The following is a 24,935-nucleotide window of genomic DNA, read 5'->3' as shown; positions in this document are numbered from 1 at the left end:
GCCAAATATATAAATACAGTTAGTTTCATTTATACAATATTTTTTGCCAAGAGCCGTTCCTCATTTTTCGCTCTGTTCTCTAGTGTAACATAAAAAAGTACAGTAAGAAGCTTGTATCATTTTCTCTGAATTTTATGAGCTGGAAATTGTAGATAGTTGCTTCGTTAATTTTTTCTTTTAACTAATAGCAAAAACACCGATTTCTTTCGTTCTCCCTTTTTCTCTCTCTTTCTTATTCTTTTTTATTATTTTTACTAAAAAAAAACTTGTTTTGATATTTTCATAAAAACCCTCAATACACTTCTATTGTTCTCTCGGAAGAAGCAAAGTTTTGATTCAGAAAATCTCTCTTTATTTCTTTGAAGCAAATGATGGTTGACCAATCAGGGCAAAGTATTTCTCTTTCGGTATCTTCTCATCCAAAAAGTATATGCATATATTTGTATAGACTTCCAGTCTCACTTTCTATGTTTCTCTCTTTTGTTTTTTTAATTGAACGCTGCTTCTCAGTTGACCAAAAAACATTCGATATTGATCGTTCTTTATTGTTGCTATACACAGTTTCATAAAATTTGTTGTTTTTTTTTTGTTTTTGCGAATAGAAATAAAAGAAAGAAATATACTGTCAATCAGCGTGAAGTATAGCTCTTCATATATTTTTATACCCTGAACAGGGTACATGAAGTTTGCCACGAAGTTTGTAAAGGAAACGTATAAAATATATGTATAAATAATGTATATACGCGAACTAGTCCTTTAGTTTTCGAGTTATAGATCTGAAATCCTATGGTCGAAACCGCCGATATCGAACCACTGAAGTATATAACTGCCATAAGACAGACCGATCCAACTCAATTCCTTGTATGGGAAACTTTTTTATTTAACAAGGTATCATCACAAAATGAGGCACAGATTAAAATCGCCGGCATCAGTATAATCTACGAAGAAACTGTTTAGATCGAACCACTGTAGCAAACAGCTGCCATGTAAATGGCCGTCCAAAACTAAGAAAAAAAAACTTTTTATACCCTTTTATGTTATAAAAATGTGAAGGGTGTTATGGCTACAGTGCAGCATTTATACACTAAATTAGATCATGCATTAAAATTTTCGTCTTTACATCAGCTCTTCGCCGATACTTATCAATAACCGGGTGCCTTATTTATATTATATTTTTTAAAATCCAGTTCTCTTCTCATTTTTATCAAGAGCCTTGGTCCTTCTGGCTTCTTCTCCTGCTTCTACCTCACTTTAGACCATATTTCTACAGACCATTGGCATTTCCTTTGTGGCCGACGTTGTTTTTCTTAAACGCCAAACCCAGCTCTTAAGCCAACAACAACAAAGAGTAATAATAAATACATGGTAAGAAGTGGCAAAAGTGGAAATGTCAGAAAAAGAAAAATAAGCGGAACGATCCACCAGAGAATTGGCAAACATTGCTTGAACATGTCCCATTGCAACGTGATTTTTTCTCCACAGTTTTCTTTACCTTCTCTTTGCTTTAATTACCTTTTCTTATTTTCGCCACGCCAACCCTCCTTGTTGTTTTTATCAGCGTCAACGCCATTACCATTTGCGCGAGTAATTAACTAAATTCAAGACGGCCAAAGCAATAGCCACTCCAGACCCTCGCAACTCCTCTTTCGCTTGGCCTTACGCTGCAAGGATATCCTTTACACGCTCATCGCCGCCTTTGTGGAGTAAAGCTCACTGCCAGCTGCGTAGTCAGCGGAAATCGCCTTACTACCGCGTGTGTATTTTCGTGGCAGGTTGCAAGTAGAAAATGCAATCGCCGCAATTAATATACCCTGGAGACATGACGATACGACAAAGACGCAACTCAAGAATAAGCGGTGGCGAGGGTGAGCAGTGAGTGCGCTTGCAGAGAGTGAGCGCTACACCCCTCGTGATAGTTCAATAGTTGTGTAATTTTTTTATTGGTCAGCAACTCCTTGAGGCGCATAGCAATGAAAATAAAACATCAACAACGAGCACATTCGTTTTCTTTTGCCAATCGCTTGGACTTTCATTATCAGCGCCGTCACCACCCACCAAGAGACGGTTAGAACCTCACTCACCCCAACACACACTGCTCTATTGAGTCGAAATGCAAGTGAACATGCCGTAATGGTAATGGTAATTGTAATGGTAATTATTTTACTACCGACTGCACTATATTTTCTTTAGAAATTGAGCGTAATTTATTTCTTGGCGCCAAACGCTCTTGCGCTTCCTGCGCTCCATGCTTGCATTGTTGGGGAGAGCAGAGGCAGCGCGGCGGGGGTTAGTCTTGACATGTCTGCTATCAGCGGGTTTGGTCAAAGGAAGCGGAAACGCTGCACTGCGCAATATATCAATTGTTGTTTGTGTAATCAGTAATTATCTGCGCATTTCTCCGTTAATTCCCTGTTGTTTTTCGCTTGTCACTCGTTTTTGTTGTAATCGCAGTTAATTCACTTGTCCCGTAAGTTATTGTTGCGATTTATCGACATATTTTTCTCTTGGTTTTGTATTCAGCTATTTCTTTCGCAGAGTTACTGCACTTGAAGGCAAGCTGTGTAGCGCTAGATTTGAATGGTGTTTTACGCAGAATTTTCTCAAAAATATTTTTCAATTCACAAACAAAACTTCAGAAAGCTGTTAAGATTTTTTAAAGCTGTTTATAATTCTAAACTTAAATTTGGAGAGTTTCAGCATTAAATTTGCTTTTAGACACTTAGAAAGTGGGAGATGTTAATTTTCCTTTAAAAAATTAAATTATTATTTGTCTCTATAAATATTTGGTCTTATTAAAAGTCATTTTAGGTGTTATTTATGTTTGGTTAGTTAAGGTGTGGATACTAATAAGGATCTCACTGGAACAGCTTGGAATGCCTGTCCGTTGTGTTGACTTAAGCTTCTACATAAAACCATCAAAAATCGACGGAACACTTTGAGCCTATCACAAATTTGTTGCGACGGCTAATATCAGTTTCTGACGAGGTTCTTCTGGTTCACTGAAGATAAGACTACCGGGTTATTTCAGCCTCAGTCTTCAAAGGTCGGACAGTGGAGAAGAAATTGACTAGATGTTTAGACCTTCCAGTAGATCTCCTGCATTCTGATGAAAAAGACCTCGCAGTCGCACATGATTAACGGAAAGCTCCTTACGGAACCCTCTAACCTTTCCTTACTGTCTCCTCAATATCTGGTCTCCATGAAAGCTTTATATCAAGGATAAGCCCTAACCATTTCCCCTTTTGAGCTATTAGAAGACGTAAATATTCGCAAGATGAGAGAGGCACGATTGAGATCTTGATGGTTAACGACCTACTTAAAGAACCCGAGGGTGGTGTCGCTGCCATTGTTGTGCTTATGGTTAAAGGAAAATTTCTAAATACCGTCTATGACGTATAATAAATACGGTCTGGTTCCTCGAGTTCTTTAAGTAGGTCGTTAACCATCAAGATCAAAAGCAGTGGCGAGCAGGTGCAGTATATTTTCATTTCATAATGACTCTATTATACAAAATATATTTTGTTTTTACTAGATACAAATTGCAATACTGCTAAGAGTTGCAGTAATTCAAAATTATATAAATATTAAAATATTGTATAAATTGTATTAACAGATTTGCTTAAGATATCATAAACTATAGGGTATTAGCATTTTCTTAAGAAATATTCAAGGAATTCACAAATCTCTCTGCCTCGCTCGAAGAAACACATTTCTTTATAAATATGGTTTTTCTTTCTTAATTTTTCGAAGATATTTTTCTGTGTTTCTTCTACTTGTAGCTGAATAACATTTCAACATAAGATAACTTAAGCCATACATGTCTCTGCATATCCAAATAAGAACCGAGTGAAGACATGCACGCAGAAGAAATTTCTGAAACTTAAATAAAAAATAGTAATGTTGTAAAGCTTACTTTGCCAGCTAACTCCACACTCAAACATAAACTAATATGCACATGAGTGGGCAAATATATGCACAGATATATACGAGTTTATACTCGTATGTATGCATATATTCATAACTGTCCATGCGCATCGTCTTAGCCGCCTTTTGGATTATCCTTTCAGCAAACGCTTGCTATGAAAATATTTCCCTCCGGCCAGCAGCAGGGAAGTGGAGTCAAGCAAGCATAAAAATTTCATAAGAAAAGCATGTGAAAATATTTTTCCACCAAACAACATAAGAAAGCAAATGTAGAAAAATTACACAGCAGTGTATGCATAGAAAGAAAATGAAGGGAATTTCCATATGCATGCGCATGAAGATATGTAATTTTAATACTTGCTAACAAACCGCGCGCATACATAAGTGTATATAATATTTATATATACAAATATATATGTATAACCAGCTAAGATCTAAGGATATTTTTGCCACATTTATTGCGGTTTTAACGGAGCCCGTACCAGTCTTAGCGCAGTCGTCTAAGAATGGCGTGCGTTACAGAGAAAGTAAGCTCAGGCAGCCGACGCCAAGTCATCCAGCTAACCTACACAGCTGACAGTCACACGCGACAGGCCCACATGCCCACACACCATATATAAATATAGTACAGCCGATTTGATTTATTTGTTGGTGCTCATGTGCATATTCCTGCGATAGCTATCTGTAGGCTGGCCGTGTAGGCGTCGTGTGATAGCGTCGCCTTTTTTGCAAATGCTATATGATTGCTGACTGTATCCTGCGCTGCCTACATACTTTTGTCAACTACTGTGCCGTCGCTTATCTGCTTTTGTATGTTACCTCTCCAGCGTAGGTTTGCGCAAAAGTCGCGCATTTATTCCAGGAATAATGTTTTGACAGCGTATAAAGCAAGTTTTAAGATATGCGATAGGATGCACATGAATATATTGATGTATACATATGTACATACGTATAATTCTATGATCATTTTTTATATACATGTAATACTTTCATACTTCGTTATACATACGGATGTATGTAGTTGTGAATATTACTACAATATCGTTGTTAGTTTTTTCGATATTTTTTTACGTTGTCACTATTTTTTGTTTGTCGTAAAGTGTTATAACCGAAGCTATATATTTAAATATTCTTCACCCATCTTGAGATTTATAAAATTTATTCATACACAGAGTCGCTCAGAATTCACCTATTAACATAATTAAATTTATTGCGGAAATCGCAGTGAAAACAATTCAGTTCGCTTTAAAAATTATAGGAAGTAAATTATTCAGAATATGTCAAAATTATTTCTAGCATGATGGTAAATACTATATTTATTTTTAATATATTAATTATTATAAAAATGTTGCTTTCAAAAATTTTGGCAAACCAAATTTTATTTTTTACAACTAAATAACTTATCTTACTTATTAATTCTCAAATAATATATCATAAAATTTAATTTAAAAATTATAAGAACTTTTAAATCGTACAGAAAGTGACAAAAGTACTTTTATCATAATAGTTCAAAATGCTTTATTTGTAATTACTATAAAAAAGTTGCTATAAAATTATGGCAAACCAATTTTTTATTTATAATAACTAAACGGCTTATGTTATCTTTAAACTCACAAATTATATGTCATATAGTTAACTAGAAAACTTATAGGAACTTAAAAATGCATAGAAAGTGACACGCTTATTTCTACATAATGTACCATTTATTATTATTAATAAAAAACGGTTCTATAAAAAATTATAGCAAAACTAGTTTTATTTATAACAACTTGCTATTTAAGTTTATGTTAACTGTTTTCATTGTATAGAAAGTGTCTAATAAACATACATAAGTGAATCTATCAGTATGAGAAATAGTGTATTCTTTAGTATTATAACATTACTACACAAATTATAGCAAACCAGTTTTTATTTATTAATTTTTATAACACTTATTATACATACGTACAAATATAAAAGCTTGTGTTATCTTTTGACTCCCAATTAATATGTGTGTATGTATGTCATGAAGTTTGCTAAAAAATTATAGGAACCTTAAAACTGCACAAAAAGCAACGCACGCATTTCTAAATCATGGATTATGCATTATTTTATAAAAAGTGCTATAAAAAATTATAACAAACCGAATTTTTTTTTGTAACAACTAAATAGCCAGTGTTGGGCCATGGCAATAACTTGAATTATTAGCAAATCTACTATCAGTCGTTTAAACATATTACCATCATATCACACTAAATTTTAGAAATTCTCATTTAGCATTTTAAAACTATGAACAAAAAAGCTATTTTTAATAAAGCAAAACCGCAACTTTTGTTAAGATACAAAAAGTTAACGCATTTTTTAAGCTATAAAGAAATTATAGCGATTTATTTTTGTAGAAAGAACCCTAAAAACTTAAAAATAATAAATATCTTGAATGAATTCAGTACTACTCTGAAAATTTTTTTAAATTTCTATACCTACTATGTTGCTATAAAAATTATGGCAACGTTAATTTTCTAAATTAAGCAAGACACAATAATTTTAAAAATATTAACAACAATGAAAACAGCCTTTGGCGTATTCAAGATCACTTTAGAAGCTTAGAAATTTTACTATAAATCTTCATCATAACAGGGTAGTTTCTACAAGTCAAAACTAATTCAAAGGCTGCTGCTTCGATGCTCACACATACATGAAAAATTACTTTTTACTTATTTATTACTTTCATCGGTTACATTTTTGTAAAATGATTTACGTTAGAAACTTTTTTCAACTCTAAGATTTATACCAAACACGCGCTTACAACACAACTTTCACTTCCTCAAAGCCTATGATTCGGCAGATAATAAAAGCAGAAGTATGAGTTACAACAAACATAAAAAATCTCGCATAAGCATAAATAAAATATTGCATATCGAAAGGGGCGCAAAACTGATAATAAATTTGTATAAAGTTGTTAGCCGTTTACCATGACGAATTTGCGTGCAAAAAGTTTTATTTTTTGTCAATCTGCACTTACAAGAGATTAAGCATTTATGCATATGTATTTGTGTATATACATACATTTATTTATGTATGTGTGTGGTAGTTCACATGCTGCCAGAAAGTTCACCCCTCAAGTGTGACAAAATCGCATGCAACATGACGTAATACTTAATGTCTCCCTCACTTCCCCTATTACATATATGTAAAGACTTTCACTTAGCAGTTACTTACCCTTGCGGAAACATAAACACATTTCTATTATCCTTCCAGTGAAATGAATTCCTCAACAGCATTAGCAATTTAAGCATTTTTGGGGCGGCATTTACAGCCGCAATTCATAAATGATATAAATGCATTTACATTTATTTGTATAAATAGTATTTGCTATAAAAACAAATCTATTGGAAATTTCACTTTTTCTACCCTCAAATCATTTCAATTCAGTTCATCCTTTTGTTCGGCTTGCTCTTCACCAACTAATTTATTTCTCCCTCCGCGGCGGAATACAAGCAAAGGCAAAAATAAGATATAAAGATCTAAAATTTGCTATGGCATGTTGCATGCCACATTACCACTTCAAATGCAGACAAATTGATACCTAATCTCTTACGAATAATTTGTAGACCTTTTGCAAAAGCAATTGATGGGTTTTTTTTGTAAATGTTAGGCAAAAGCTGTAAAGAATTCAAAACGAAAAACTTACTACACAAACGAGTATGCTTCGCCTCATACCACAAACATCGAACGAGCGCGTTTAGTAACAAAAATATATAGTTATTCTTGGTGGTCACTTTACAAACATTTATACTAAACAGTCTTTCGAAAATCTGGTCTTATTCCAGCCTTTCAAATTTTTTTTTGTAAAATTATATTTTTGACTTAAGTCATTTTAGCACTTAACGCTTTGGTTGCAACAGTTTTCCTTTGAAATTTATTCAATTTTCCGGCTGATTTGTTTATCAAATCTCATTAACGAGATTTTTGATGTTTAAATGGTATTTTTAAATTGCTATAATTTGATTTAAGGGCAGGACAATGAAATATATCATACTATAGGAAGAACAAACATCTGACATGACATCTGAACAAACTTGATTTTTTAACTACTTTTGAACTTAAGCAAACTGAAACACAATATTATACAATAGTTTTCCGAAACCACTGTACTATAAAATTACAGCAACCAAATAGCACAGGGCCCTTATGTAAATATTTTTGCAAAGTTGTAAAATTACATCTTAGTTGGTATTCACCGTTACTATATTAAGGTAAATAAACTGTTTATAAAAATTAAAGGACATAATTTGGCCTGATAATATACAAAAATTTTCAACAAATAAGCTCTTCGAAGAAGTAGTATTGATTTTTATTTAAAACATATAGTTTTTGTGATGCTATAAAACTATAATAACTTTATAGGAAACTCTTATAATATTATAACATAGTTGCTGTGTTATAAAGCGTTTTTTCAGTGTTGAAATTAATATAAAATATGTTGTTTTTAAGTTTCGATAAAATTATAGTACCCTTATAGGAACTTATTTTAATATTATAGATTAGTTGCTGTGTTATCATTTGCAGTTCCAGTACAGTTTTTAAATATATAAAGTTGCTATAAAAATTTTAGCTCATTATTTAACCAGAAAAGATTCAAAAATGGTATGAAATTTAGCACTTTAGAACAGTTGCACTGAAAACAACCTAAAACAAGTAAGGAAGGGCTAAGTTCGGGTGTCACCGAACATTTTATACTCTCGCATGATAAAGTGATATCGAGATTTCATTATCCGTCATTTACATATTTTTTTATTTTGCTGTAAAATTAAATAGATTGGAGGTTCCTGAGATATGGTTTTTGGTCCATAAGAGGGCGACGCCACGAACATTTTCAATTTTTAAAAAAAGCCTGGATGCAGTTTCCTTCTGCCATTTCTTTCGTAAAATTTAGTGTTTCTGACGTTTTTTTTTTTAGTCAGTTAACGCACTTTTAGTGATTTTCAACATAACCTTTGTATGGGAGGTGGGCGTGGTTATTATCCGATTTCTTCCATTTTTGAACTGTATATGGAAATGCCTGAAGAAAACGACTCTGTAGAGTTTGGTTGACATAGCTATAGTAGTTTCCGAGATATGTACAAAAAACCCCCTTCCTAATGCGATCCTTTGTGCCAAATTTCATTTTAATATCTTTATTTATGGCTTAGTTATGACACTTTATAAGGTTTTCGGTTTTCGCTATTTTGTGGGCGTGGCAGTTAGCCGATTTTGCCCATCTTCGAACTTAACCTTCTTATGGAGCCAACAAATACGTGTACCAAGTTTCATCATGATATCTCAATTTTTACTCAAGTTACAGCTTGCACGGACGGACGGACGGACATACAGACATCCGGATTTCAACTCTACTCGTCACTTTGATCACTTTGGTATATATATCCCTATATCTGACTCTTTTAGTTTTAGGACTTACAAACAACCGTTATGTGAACAAAACTATAATACTCTCCTTAGCATCTTTGTTGCGAGAGTATAAAAATATGAATTCAAGTATGCTATAATATATAGCAACTTGTGTTGGAGACAGAATACACTAAATCAACGTTCCTTTACGTAAATATAAATTATCAGCGCAGTCTCTGTTCTTGTTGTAACTGGTAACAATGAAATAACCGTTTCCTAACTGAAAGGCATAAAAACTATAGGCTTCAGATATTTCGCTTATATATAGCTCACAGGTTTCGTTTTGTTATTAACTATTATATCCAGCACTTCAAACTATTTTGAATTTACTCTTATTTACTTTTCGTTTGTTTGTCTTCTACGTCGCCTTTCAGTACCCATCATTGTCCGATTTTCCATTAATAGGAGCACTAGCGCATTGCCTAAGTGCCGCTTATTCGTTGATTTCTGAAAAAACCAATACTGACTGCCATTTGAAGTGTGTCCCGCATGAGTAGCGAAATATTAAGAACTAACAAATCCTTTGTGCTCTTCGTTGAGTATCCTTTGAATTTGCATAACCATTGTTACTTGCCTGCTAATTTATTTTTGCAGTAATTTTCCAGCATGCTATATTTGCATTTCCACTCGCTACAAAAAGTAACTCACACATTTCATAAGCCCTTTCAATCACGGCGATTTTTTCTGATACTTCCGCTGCTTCTTCCTCTTCTTCTTTCTATTATTTTGTCTGTTATTAAAGCAATTTGATTTGCTTTATTTTTCAATTTGAAATTTCCTAACAACTGCATAATAATGCTTTTTGAAAGGATTTTCAAATAAATGAAAAGTTCTACCATATTAGGAGAAGCGAGGTAGATGGATGGCCAACAAATAAGAAAAGGTATGCAAAAAAGCATACACACTAACAACTGACGGTCAGAACTTTTGTCAAATGCTCGTGCCGAACATATGCGCCTCAATGGGCAAAACAAAATAATAATGATAGACAATATCCTTAACTAAAACTTTGGCAAAGCAGCATCCTGCCATTATCCTGTCACGCAGTTGCCGGCCGCCTATTGTTGCAAAACTGCGCAGAGGAATTGAATGATTTGGCGTCTTTCTGGACACTATAGTCTTCATAGCGGCAGTCGAGTTTGTAAGTGCCACCAGCGGAGGGGTGTGAGAGGTAAGAGGACACAGGCAGCACGTCCGAACAGGTCACAACGGCCAGCTTTATGCCACATCGCCGTCGCCACCACTTCGCCGCCACATTTTGTTTGCTTAACGAACTTTAAAGCGTATAGCCGCCGAAATGTCAATAATGACAGCACGAAGACACTCTCGACTCACGACTTAAACAGCCGTCTAAGAGCTGGGCAAATCGAAAAAATAGCAGGGCGATTGAAAATCATTTGAATTGGAAGACAAAGGCAGAGGAATTCAAGTGATAACAGCACAAAAGCAGAGTTGATGGACGCAACAAAGTGTTAGGGAGTATGCATGATGTGTGTGGAAAGGAAAAGAGGAGTAGAGTGTTAGCGGCAGTGACATGCGGCAGCCAATAGCTGCCAGGAAGTGGTGAACTTTTTTGTGAGTGGCAATTTTTTTCGATAGGCTTCCGTAGGCAGTTCACGGAATTGGAATATTTCAAAGTAAACGAAGAGCGCATAAAAGGAGCGTTAAAAAACGATTGGAAGTGGCTACTTTGTAGTGAATTCTGTAGCTTCTAGTTTTCGTATTTTTCAAACATTAGCGCAATGGGTGAGCGCTGCAAAAGCGAGCAAAAAAGCTTTGTAATGTTTCATTTGTGAAATTTGATGCCTGCAAAGCTTGTAAGTCGAGTAGCGTATAACAACAATAAAAACGAAAAAATAGAAGAATTAAACAATGAGTGCATCTGCTACACTTGTTTTTTTCGGAACTGTTATTAATTTGAGACTTTCTATTCAAAAAAAAAATATATCCGGATATGCTATATGCTGTAGCCGATTTTTTAAACTTTTTTTATTTTGATTTCTTTTTATTCAAATTTATTTTTTTTCAAGCCAGAACGCTCGGAAGCCTATTTGCCATTTAGTATTCAGCTCACTTACGCTTGCTTCCCCATAAATTCAACGTCATTAACAAAGCCTAAAATTTGCATTGACACTTAGACATACATATACATTTGTATGTTTCATATACCTACGTGTTCTTCAACCAGCTAATCGGTTCCGCTCGCTCGCGCTTTTGCCGCTTCCTTTTTCTTGAACTCCAGCGTCGAACGCGTGCAAGCGGAATAAATTCAATTATTACTTGCTTAAGTGTAGGCAGAATATGCGCTGAGATCAGTTATTGTTGTTGGTATAAAAAAACAAAAATTTCTTATACTTCTATTAGCATTATATTTATATCTAAGATGTACGCCTTTTTGTAGGCTTTCATTTCCACACTTTTCTATACAAATATTTTTCTTTCTCTTTTCAGGTAAGCGCTTGTTTTGCTGAAAGGATTTGCGAAAATGAAAGTGATGCTGTGGGAATATGCCGCAGGTGTGGTATGCATGAAAAGATTGAACAGTGTAGGGGCAGCGTAAATGCCAGACAAATAGACCTGCCTACTTGAGTACCATTTGGCGATAGGCATTTCCGCTGAAACTTGAGAAGCTCATTGTCTGCGTTAATTGTGCTTTTTTTATAGATGTTGAACCCTTTGTCTGCCGGTTTGCAGCTTTTGAAAGCTATTTTAGGAGCTTTTAGTTTTATTTTTGTTTTGGTAAGTAAAATTAGACTTGTTTTCTGTTCAAATTAAAAGCTTCAAATCTCTCGCCGATATTCAGCAGTGTTTCGAGATTCATTTAGAGGCAGTTCAGGCAGACTCAGAGCAAAATCTCAAATGAATTTCTCAATTACAACCGTTAAGGTTTTTATACAAATTTCGATGAAAAATATTATAAAAAGTCATATATATTTATATATACCATATAAATATCAATGCACTGTTGCAAAATTTCATCATACTCTACTTTTTTTCTTAATATTACACTTTCCTCTATATTTTTTATATTCATAAAGATTTCTTACTTCTATTCGACACTTTGTAAAGGCATAGCCATTTTTATTTGAAGCTTTGTTGGCTAGTTTCCGCATCGAAATATTAAATGCAGGTTTCAAATGTAATCTTCTAAACTAAATACCTCAGATAACAGAAAAGAGTTACATATTTATTACAAATTTTACCAAACTGAGTATAATTTTCATTTACGAAATATTTCATACTATTAAATTTCTACTCATTTTAATGAAATTTAAAACGTGTCAAACAATCAGAGCGATTCAGTAATGGCTTTAAGTATTTTTATATGTAATAATAATAGTGCTAGAGAGAAAGCGCACATTTTGAGACAAATCTTTATAGAAACATCGTAAAACAAACAAAGCAAAAGCATTGCTGCCAATTTTAACTACGAAGCAACTCGAAGTGGTATAAATTTACCTATGGACACTCTTTCAGCTCATTATCATATTTTTACCAATTTTCAGCAAACCCAAATGATAACTTAAAGAAGTACTTATAAAAGTATTTGAGCAAATAAAAGCAAGCATTATTTATACAGTTTTCTAAGCTTTTTAGTTTTAACTAACAAGCAATGCTTGATTAAATATTCACTTACAATGTTGCCAATTTTCTGAAATTGAAATTCAGCTCAGTAAATTCATTAAATATTTGAATATAATGAATACAGGAAAGATAAACACAAAAAGCACACATATGTACACACATACCCTTTCACAACCTTTCATACTTTCTTTCTGTTCTGCGTTCGTGTCTTTTAGTTACAATATGTATTCCATTGTTACTTTTCTCCTAATCACACCACATTTGCATAGCAGTCGTTGCTTCATTGTGTTATTAAACGGGTCAATACGGTGTTTTGGCCAGAACTTTTGTTTGCTATTACCTTGGCAACGCTTTTATTTTCTATACATTTCTGTAGAACGGCCCGTTCAAGTGAGAAGCGGCGCCAGCATATACAAATGTGTCGTAAAAAATCGATAGAGCGAAATGGCGGTGGGTAAATAGCATGAGAACAGCATGCACGCAAGCCAAGTTAAATTGCGTAAAAATAATTTAAGAAACATGCAATTTTTTTTAATTGAAAATTCATAAATTTTACTAGTTTTAAATATTGTAGTGCTTAGTCAATCAAATATATTTAAAGTTGCATTGATTTGTTCTCAAAGGGAAAGCGTTTACATTTGAGGGACAAATGTTTTATTGATTAGTTCTTGTTACCAAGTGGTAGCTTACTCTTTCTTACGTTAATCTTGCTAAAAGCAGCGTATATTCATCTATTTCATACTTTTTTACACCTTATATTTACATCTGCAATTCTCAGTCGGTATATGAGTAAAAATTCATACCCTACCACTAGAATAAATTCCATAACCGCAAATATTTAAAAACAGTTATCTTATTTTCATTTTCTACAATTTTCTACAGGTTTTTAAAGCTAAATCTAGACTTTGGGTAACCAGCAACGCCTAATCAATTCTAACATTGCAAACCTGTCGCGTACTTCTAACATTCAATTGAATGAATAACTTTTAAAGGCCTTAGTTTCGTTTCATTTTTTCACCTATAAATAATCCCCTCCTTTTAGTTGGAAGCCTTAATCGGTTCTCCTTTAATCGAAATGCGGCGAGCTTCCCAGACTCGTTCAAAACAACTAACGTCCAAGTTTAAACCTTCAAAAATACTGTTCCTTTAAAATTTAAACTAATTCCCACAATCAATCTATACTGGCTGTTATATGTTTAATAGTCGGATAAATAACTCCAATATTCTTGAATGATAATTTTTGATTTTATCAGCAATGTTTAATATGTATATTTTTCTATGATGTCAATCAGAAGGTAAGCTGTATTGAGAGTAAGACAATAAAATTTTGGTGGAGAAGTTTTGGTCTGAGATTTTAAGCCGAGTGAGAAACAGATTTTCGAAATACAATTGGAAGTATTTTGTAGGCATGGTCGTTTCTTAAACATTCAAGTGGCCACATGACGGTGACTTTTGTCCATCTGTGTTTATTTAAGGCCATACTGAACGAATACAGAATTCAATAGGACTGGTAGCAAGTTTGGGAAAGAAGATTCGGATTTTTTATAGTTTCATAGTTTAATCTAATGAAAAAAAAATATTATTATAATTCAAGTGTTGCCTACATTTAGGATAATATTTTATAAAGACATTAGTACTAACTGAGGATGGGCGTAGTAAAAAATGGCTTCTAAAGTTACCTAAAACTAATTCATAATTATTACTTTTTTTTCAATAACTGACGAGTTTCCTCACCTAGTTTGAAATTCATTTCTGCATCAGTAAAAAAAAATATTTCTCATCGTACTTAGTATTTCCATAATATGCAAGTTCATAATAATTTTCTAATTTTTCTAATTTTCTACTTAACACATACTCCGTTATAGAGAGCTTCAAAAAATTTGTCACAGTTTCTATAAAAATTTTATGGCACGGCCATAAAAGTAGAAGTCTATTTAGTAAATAAATTTCCGCAAAAGCACACATACATACATACATGCCCAACTGCCATAGGCAAGAACGTAAAAATGATAAGAACAACGATAAAAAAGGCAAAGGAAGCCGTCGTATAACTGTCAAGGCGGTCGAAATGCCAAGCGAGCTTCAAATATAATTTCATAAGAAAATATTCTACTCAAGAACATTTTTTATGCAGAAATGTAAGCGAGTACTTTTATAGTAATGCAGAGGAAGTGCAATTGATAGAGCGCCAGCAAAAAGCAACAACAAATTACAAATGAAAAAAATACAACAACATGCCAAGCGTTCAGAATGATTATGATGACGTTGATAATCATGAGAATTAGACGGGGCTTGTTCGAGGGTGTGAGCAAATGTGCTTTTACCTGCGCGCAAAAACAAAAAATAACAAAAAAGTTCCAGGTTTTACTAGTCACTCGCTCGCGTACCATTTTTTATGACTGAATAGCAACAACAGTTTTTTGTTGAGTCGAAAAAACAACAAAACATACTTTTTTACAACACACAGGGCAGGGTTGTTGGGTTGGGCTTTACGAGGCTAGTAGCGAGAGTAAATAGGGGCTTACAGCGAGAAAAGTTGCCATACCTAACAGAACGAGTGAAAAAAGCGCATACGCTGTTTATTAGTTTGCATGTTGGGCCAACATTTCCGCGACAGGCACCGAAAAGACGGTTAGGTCAGCACAACCAACCCACACACAGAAATGTAGAAAAAACGGCGAGTAGGGAAAATAGCTGCACGCCAAGTAAGCATGCAAGCCGAGGCACAACAGCTGAGCGTGTATGGCAATAGAGCGGCGCGGCGCCACAAACACACACATACACGAGTGACGCCGTCAATGCAGGTGTGGTGCAATGCGGGGTGAACCGCCACAATTATTGTCATAGCCTAAGTGCTAGCGACGATGGCGTGCAAAAACAAATACATACAACAACTACACAACTACATTGCAGCCGTGAGAGTGTATGTGGGTAGTCATAGTCGTCCTTCGTCGGCGTCAGCCAGTCGGCGCGCTCTTGAATGAACTTACTGCCGTGGCAATGTAGACAACCTGCAAGCTAACGTAAATATATATACATATATATTAATATATGGCATGTGGTATATGCATACCTCTATCTGTCCACAAGCGCTTGCTTGCATATGCGCCTTCATGTATGCTTCTGCTGCCACGTGTGCTGTTTTCCCTTTTCGCTTGTGTTTTATTACGCTCCTCTCGAACTGGTGTTTGTGTTTGATTGTGTGTGTGGCTTGTTGCAGCGCCGCCAAAGTTTTTACTAAAATTGGAATTGTAACGGAAACGGAAGATATACAAATGGCGCCATATTTTGTTATTATTGCAATGGCCAAAAAAGACCTGCCATAATGGCAAACAAGAAATAAATACAGCAGAAAACACCATAAAAACGTTTTATTTTGCTTATGTTTTAAATTTATTTCCCCGCTCCAATCCCAACTTGCAATTTGTATGCTATTTTTCGTGTTTTTCATGGAAATTCAACTAAGTTGTGTTGTGTCTTTGCAGTCATAAAGTTTTTCCGGCTTGCAGTGTGGCATATTTACTGTTCAGCCGGATTGGTTTATGACGCCATAAATATGGTATAATATTTATTATTGCAAGCTTATAAGTTGCTGGATCAGCGTGTACCGGTTTTATGTAAAATATATGAAGAAATTGTATTCCAAAAATTATTTTTGAAATTTTTACAATGTTTTCTGTTTTAGCCGATTTCATTAGCAGCTGCTCAAATTTGTGAAAACTATTTTTAGTTTTTATATTTTGCGAACATTTGGTTGAAGATATCTACATACATACCTGCTCTTTCTAAGAAAAATGGCAGCATTGCTATACTTTGAGCACTAAACTGCCATCAGTCTAAAGATTGTTCTATTTATAACAACTCCAGTTGTGAAACTTTTTATTCTAAGTATTTTACTCATAATCAAATACAATTAGTCATTAAAGAAAAGCAACGTTGCCAAATTTCTCTATGATTTAAAAATTAAACTTTTAGTTGGTGTTCTTCCAAGTCAGTACTTCTGAAAAAAAGAACATTACTGCAAATCTATCCATAAAGAGCAAATTCGATAAATTCTTTGATTATTAACCAAACTCATCAATGCATTGACAGTCCTAGTTGAGCTTTTGTCTGACCTTACTCGTCTTCATAACTTTAAAATCATTTTCCGCAATAAGTTTTCTTTATTTAAGCCATATTTGCAATGAATCGAAACTTTGGCAGACAGTGTTGTCTATTTTCTCTTAGATTTCGTTTGATTTGATTAGTATATTTTTACTCAATGTATTTCCAGTATTATTTAAAGCTGATTTAAACATTAGTGTATCAATAATATTTAGCGCAAATTCAACTCATATTAAAGTTGCAACTATATTTTTACTTTTGTGAATAAATAATCTGCATCAAATGCAACCTTACCAAATTGCGCTTAACTCCATTATATTCAAAGATGGCGAACCCTTATAAGTAAACAATTAAGGCCCACGTAAATAAATATAAAACCTTAAATAATTGCACAAAGTGTTAAAAAATTAAATGATCAATATATAGTGAGTAAATATACCAAAAGCAATATAAATAACGCCATGACAGGCCACAGCAGAAACACACGAATTTCTACTTACCAGCCCATTTATCGACTCTTAACAACTAGCTTGAATAGTTCTATTCCCCCACCAACATTATCTTCAAGAAACGGCAAATGTGGCTTCCGCTGCGCTATTTTTATATACATTCTCTCTCTTTATTTCTGCTTCGTAAGAACTCACTACCCTTTTTTCTCACTTTATCCTTTTAGCCGATTTAATGCAAATGCATTTCATATGTTAGTTGTCTATCAATGTTGCCGCTCTGGGAACTGCCTCATGTCATACATATGCTTACAGTACCAGCGGCCTAAGCTAGTGTGCGGACGAAAATGTAGAATGGGGAAATGCTGAAATAATACTAATTTAGTAGCAGAATACTGCTCTTCTTTTTACAGCTGCGCCAAGTTATGTATGTGTAGCTTTTTGTGTTGAAACCTAAAGGGCAATTGAATTGCCGTCAAACTGACAGGCCTTTTGTGAAATATTTGAAATTATTATTTTTTGATTATGTATATATTTTTTAGTGTGTTGTTTATGTATGTATAAGTCAAAATCCAAATATATGAAAAATTAAAAAACCATGTTGCCAAATTTCAAATAAGCTCATATAACGCGACTTTTTATAAAAATATAATGGAATACCATGATAAGCTGATTTAAATGGCTTGAACTGTTATTTATCTGCTATACTCTTAAATAAATATTTTTTCTTAAATTCTAAATATTCCCTTGCAATTTGTTTTTGCTGCTCCACCATTTTTGCCAAACAAGCGATATCGTGCTCCAATTGCCACTTAGCACAAAGCGCTTACTTGCTGTGTGGAGTCTTTGTGTATGAGTAGTGAGTTCAAGTAGTAAATAGTAAGAGTATAGCTAGCAAGTAAATTATATTATGTTGATTTCCATTGGGAAATTTATTGCTGCTGCACTTGAGCAATCTGCCCATACACACCGCTAACTATAACTGTTTATTTATTTCTTGCTATGTCATTACTGTCGGCGACTTAAAGCTCTAGGATAAAGTATATAAAAAGAGTATATATTTGTTTGTAAGTACATATATAAGTATATATTTAATATATGTATATTTGCCAACAACGTGCACTTCATTTGTCGCGCCATTGAGTGAATAAATAAGTGAGTAGTGTTGAGTGTTTAATGTTGAGCGCTATGTATCGAGTACTAAAGTGTGAGTGGCTCATGCGAAATAAAACCCTGACAGCGCTCAATTATTTATCAACATTTAAAAGGTAGAAATGTTCCCTGTTTTACGGTAAAAATAACAGTAAAATAAATGGTGAATTTTTTTATGTGCAAGTAGCTGGCTATAAATGCATTGCGTGTCGCGTAAAAACACAGAGCTGGGGTAGTTGAAAGAGTGGGATGGCATAGGGGCGTGAGGCACCAGTGTAACTGTGTTTGTTTGTAGAGGGTGAGTACAATGTTTCCTCAAGCGTAATGGTCGTTCAACTTAATCGCAGGTGAGCTGCGCCTTTCATGGACACTCACATATACATAAATACATAGCCACATTCAATAAGTCCCTGAATTTGTTGCGGTAAAATGCGAAAGTAATTGAAAATTGATTGAGTACCATTTGAAATTTTATGATTTTAATAGCGTCTAATAAAATATAGTACCCAGCGATGTAGCCAACATATACATACATACATACCAACATACATATAGGTATATGTACATATGTACTTTACTTACCTTTCATGCAATTTGATGGCAAAAAAATTACGCGTATTGGCAACAAAATCCCAAAAGGGCACGACATGCGTCATATATTTCATTTTAATGACCCCTGCGTTGGTGTGGTGAGTTTTGTTCTTATGCGTTTGCACTGCGGTAGCGTAGTATCGCCTTCTTCATAAGCTAATATCCTCTAGGTGCATGGGTTCATGCCGTTTTATGTTGTGGAAGTACGTAAAATTTAGTGGGACTTTAAAAGCTTCATCTAAGACCCTCATCAGCATTATATTCGCCAATTGTAATGAAACAAAGTGATGAAATTGCAGGCAAGTGGGGACGTGTAAGTGTTTTCGACCATACTTGGGCGCCCGTAAAGCGTCAACAGGGATTGAAATAACATATTGGTATTTTGCTTTTTATAAGCCATCACAATTTTAAGGTTGGAATAGATCGGCTATTTAAGGAGAAATGCATTATCAATATATGAAGAAGATAGATATACTTTTTCGCAAATTAACCTGAAATAAATACCTACTAATTTACTTACAATTTTGGGACTTCATAAATATACGACAAAGTTAAGTGATTTTTACTTTGGTCGGGCTTAGCGAGAAATCAGCCTAGTTACTTAAACGAACCTAACCTAGTGACCCAATAATTCTATTCGTATTCCTTTTTGAACATTTTCTTTTTCCATATCCGCGACATACTGCAAAAAATCGCTACTTACGGACAAATTCGGACAACGCTACGGAAAAGTACAGATAAGAACAAAAATAAAAGCTTATGAAAAGTGCCAACTTTAATTACTGAAAATACAACTAATAACATAGTAGTACTCGTATGTACCTAATTTATACAAAACTCGGGGTCATTCTAGTTTCGCCAACCACGCACTAGTATACTCTAAAAAACCTATTCATCAGCTCTGAAAATTTTAAAGTATTTTGAGCAGAGGGTCGGTATACAAATTCTTTAGCTAATATCTTGCTACAATCTTGTAATCGAACCCGCTTGAAAAGAACAGACCAGCCTTCTAAAGATCAAAAAAGCTCAACCTCAACATTGAGCATGTTTAGCTTTAAATAGATTTTCCATTTTTTAGTTATTGTTAGGCTTTAAACAAGCAGAGTCATGAACCATATTTTCATATCGTTCCTTTCACTTACGCAATACTACCACTTAACGATATTAAGTTACTTAATTTACAATAATAAAGTTGTAGTTGTACGCAAGAGCGTTTAGAAAATACATTAGAATGACATAAACCTGATACCTCTAATAGCAATAACCACCGTACGTTATTTATACGAGCCGATGAGATTTATACCAATAGTCAGTTCACATCGCCGTTTTACACGTTTTGGCAAACAAAAGGCATCTACAAGATTTTTCAGTAACGAATTTATGAGATTTTTACAATTTATTTTGTTGTATTTGAACGAGTTCATGAGATTTATACTAGTTTGTTTCGCAACTCTGCATGTCTTAGCAATACAAAAATTATAAGGTATTTATACGAGTTTATGAGATTTATACCAGTTGATTGTTCATTTCGCAATTTCACACGGTTTGGCAAGTACACTCCATAGTGTTACCATACATCTTGTGATTACTTTCATGCTCAAATAAAAATTAAATTACCAATTTATGGAAACAATCTAATTTATTTCTTCAATCAAGAATATAAAAACAAGAAAAAACGTTAACTTCGGTTGCACCGAAGCTAAATACACTTCACAGGTGCATTTCTCTTAGTAACTACATATGTGTTCAGTTTATATGGAAGCATACCAAATTTCGTGAAGATACCACGTTAAATACAAAAGTTTTCCATATCAGCGCTAGATGCCGATCGTTCAGTTTGTATGGTAGCCATATGCTATAGTTAACCGATCAGAATCATTTCTTCGGAGATTACATTGTTGTATTAGAAGGTAATCTATACCAAATTTCGTGAATATATATTATAAAATGTGAAAGTTTTCCATACAATAACTTGATTCCGATCGTTCAGTTTGTATGGCAGCTATATGTTATAGTGATCCGATATCGGCCGTTCCGACAAATGAGTAGCTTCTTGAAGAGAAAATGACGTTTACAAAATTTCAAAACGATAACTTAAAAACTGAGGGACTAGTTCGTATAAATACGGAAGACGGACGGACAGACGGACAGACAGATCGACGGACATGGCTAAATCGACTCTGCTCAACGTACTGATCATTTATATATATACTTTATAGGGTCTCCGACGCTTCCTTCTGTGTGTTACAAACTTCGTGACTAACTTAATATACCCTGTTCAGGGTATAATAACTAGCAGAATATACGCAAGATGGCGCTGAGATGGAAATGTTGTCTTATTTATGGTTCTGACTTGGAAAATATTACATTAGTATTAAGTGTAATTAGATACACTTTTTGACAAACAGCGGTCAAACTATTTATAAAAAATGCAATATTTATTTATAAATGAAGTCAAAATAATGGAAATTAAAATTATAGTCTGTCACGTATAGCAATTTCTGCATATTTCTGCACTTATGTATATGTGTACATGTGGAGTATTCACGATATTTGGTGTACTAATCAATCTCAAATTAACTTTAACCTTCAACGACTTTTTTCTTCTCATTTCATAATTATTTTCCAACAATTTGCTTTAATTTTTTGTGTTGCGCACGCCACACTGTCCGCCACAGAGCTGAAAATCTAGTAAGAATACAATGTCAGTCGTGTCGATTTCTGTAGTTTTTTCCTTAAAACAAACGTAATTACTTTAATTGCATTGCTATAGGTTTGTGCCACTAAATAGTATATAACTGTCGGAAGTCGAACGTCCGCCAACACAACGCGCGCGCAGCACCTTCGCCCTAACCAAGAAACTCATACCTATACAACGCGCTGGAGTATGCAGAAACATCTGCAATTACGAGTATTTCAGCGACGCCGCGGCGACTGAGTACCGCAATGCGTACATATTGGGCGCCGCGACGTTTAATGGCGCCATAAAGTTTTAATTCTTTGTCGCACGCAACGCCGTAAATGCGAGCAAAGGCAAAGCGGTGTGAGTGAATAAGCGCTACAAAGCGAGAATGTGTCTGAGCGCGTAAGCAGCGCAGCGCCGTGTGTGGAAATAAGCAATTGGCAAAGGTAATATGTGGCGCTGCGGCGGCATTCAGTTGGGCACATTCACTAGGAAATAGTGCAGGCGCAGGGCTTCTGTTGTTCCGCTTACATTCTATTAAGCCAAATTATGAATAAACACGCAAAGGCGGCGAAATTAGTACGGAGTGCCATTACAAGGTAGCAAAAATTTGGTGGTGAAAAAATAGTTAAATAAATATCAAAAATTTGGTAGCGCGCTGAGTACACGGTGCCTTTATTCCTCCAGCGCGTATGTATACGCGTTGCCTTGAAGTCCTTTTCGACTTCTGCCCTACACTAATCTTCGCAAACAATCTGATCGCACATCACTAAATTCAATCAATCTTCCATAGTGGCGTTCGCGTTAACCGTCCACCAACAGCGCTGCGCAAAATGACGCTTTCATTTATAGAAAAAGTCTGTAATTAAAAACCTGCTGCTTTGGGTTTGCCTTCTGTCGCTATTCGTAGTTTCGGCTGTCATCTAAGACGCAGTTATTTTACTTTTATCTGTTCGATGACAGCTCGTTTGTGTTCGGAGCAGATTTATTTCATACCCATTTCCGCAAATTCCTGCTACATTTATTTATATTTGTTATTGCTTTGGTTTTTTTGCCGTCTAGAAGACGCCACCAAAAATCATTTTCGCCTTGAAGCGATTTGCTAAACTAACTCGCACACTGAACTGGCGTACCTCACAGTCGAGGATTCCACCCTCAAGTGAGAGGTGAGTTTCCACGTAACGTTAATTTTAAGGAAACAGTGGATTGAGAATATTTATTAGAAAATAAATTCTGGTGACATTGAAGCGCTCAGACGCCTTTTCTTCAGCTGAAACTTGTTAACCTAAAATTTATATTACTGATTCCAAACAAGTCCTCTCTACATTTCGTTAAATTTTTTGTGAGTGTTCCTACAATATTTCTTCAGTTATAGTTTTTAAGTAACGTGATGTTTTAGAGAGTAACAGAATCGCGTTTAGCAGACCTAACTATCATATTCTCATATGGGCAGACATTGCAGAACCCATTTTTTAATGAAAATTGTTTGCTCTAAATCATAATATTTTTTTCTATGGAAGGTACATCCTGTGGGAAGACATTATTTGAGGCCGATATTTACACGCAGGACTTCATTGTTTACTAAAGTAGTTTTCTTATTATACTCGATGTGGATTGACCCTTTGAGATGTCTACCTTAAGCAAAATATGTGTCTCAAGTCAACTGTTCTCTCGGGCAGAGTTTTCTTGGTATATTCGATAGATTTCTTCAACGCGGGGTCTTAAAAACTATGTGTCTCTTTCGAACGTTTATTTTTGAAAAGAAACCAAAGAAATAAGTCTGACCGCATCATAGATGTATAATTTATTTGGGAGTATTGCGAACAAATTTCTCAAGTCTCACCTGATATTCATTCAATATTCAATGGAGCTAAAGTTTTAATATGGCGTTAGTCTTTATCAAAGCTTAATTCGGCAGCGTCAAAACTCGGCATTATTTCTCTCTCTCTCATTTTCTCCCTCTAATACAATCGCTCAAGCTCAGTTTTCTCCGGCTTCTTATTCTTATTTCCTGCAAATACAGACAAAAATTGAAATATATATGTATATAGTACATATATGTATTTAATGCTTTCAGCGCGTCTTTAATTTCACAAATTGTTGCTGTTTTATGATTATTTCTACGCTGTTATTGTGCTTGTTGTTGTTGCTGGCGGAGTTCCAACGATTAATGCTGCAACAACGCTGTGGCAATTGGTGATGGTGGTGGTAGATTTTTGATTGCTGCTGTTGTTATTGTTCTGCTGTTGTTGTACTGCGCCATAAAATTTTCGGTGAGCTCAGCACGGCAACGCGGCCCACTCACAAACAAGCAAATGGCAATTTATACGAAGTTCGACATATACACGTACATACATACACATGTATACGATATATCCTTCAAATATTTATGCGTGTGTGTGTTGCATGCACGCGTGTGTTCTATTTTAGCTAATCCGCCAAAGTGTTGCGAAAATATATGAGCGGAAAGTTGTTAGTTCGGATTTTATTTACTTTATTGTTATTGTTGCTCTTGGTGGTTTTACAACTCACGCTTGTGTTGGCGCTAGTTCTTTCGACATTTTATTGCCGCCGCTATGCGTGTTTGCCCTGCATCGCGTTGTGTCTACATATGTGTGTAATCCCTGCTTCCCACTCTCCCCGCTATGGTCACTTCAGGCAGCGGACGGAATATTGTGAAAAGCTTTTACGCTTTCATTGGCATTTCGCATTGCGTGTTGCCTTCGTTCATTTCTGTTATTCCAGTTTTTGCTTTCGCTGTCGTTCTTGTTGTTGTATGCTTTTTTTTTGTTAATTTAATTTCGCTAATTGAAAATTGCAATAACGCCCATGGGTGGAAATTTTTTTATTTTTTGCTAAGTTGTTTTTGTTTTCGCGTGTTTTTTTTTTTGGGTTTACATGGGTTAGTCGCATTCTCAGGCTTGGGTGCACGCCCTGGTCACTTTAAAAGTGAATTTTGGTTATCGCGTTCAAAGATAGGAAAGAGAGTCAGCAAAGAACCTTTGAAAATCCATCAGCACTTT

General features: G+C 34.8%; 1 protein-coding gene across 9 annotated transcripts in view; it reads left to right on the top strand.

The window, feature by feature from the left end:
• Positions 1-24,935, top strand: part of LOC120770074 (mucin-19) — a 387,036-nt gene that overhangs the window by 246,015 nt on the left and 116,086 nt on the right. The window contains exon 2 of one of the 9 annotated variants that reach the window (XM_040097211.1): positions 11,803-11,867. The exons of the other annotated variants lie outside the window; for them this stretch is intronic. Coding sequence (XP_039953145.1) covers positions 11,859-11,867 — 9 coding nt within the window. The 5' untranslated portion in view covers positions 11,803-11,858. The remainder of the gene's footprint in view (positions 1-11,802; positions 11,868-24,935) is intronic. 9 annotated transcript variants of the gene reach the window in all.

The sequence above is a fragment of the Bactrocera tryoni genome, chromosome 3 (genome assembly GCF_016617805.1).
Source record: "Bactrocera tryoni isolate S06 chromosome 3, CSIRO_BtryS06_freeze2, whole genome shotgun sequence".
NCBI classification, from domain to species: Eukaryota; Metazoa; Arthropoda; class Insecta; order Diptera; family Tephritidae; genus Bactrocera; species Bactrocera tryoni.
Note: the sequence above shows the minus strand (reverse complement) of the source record. Positions and strands in the feature narration are given on the sequence as shown.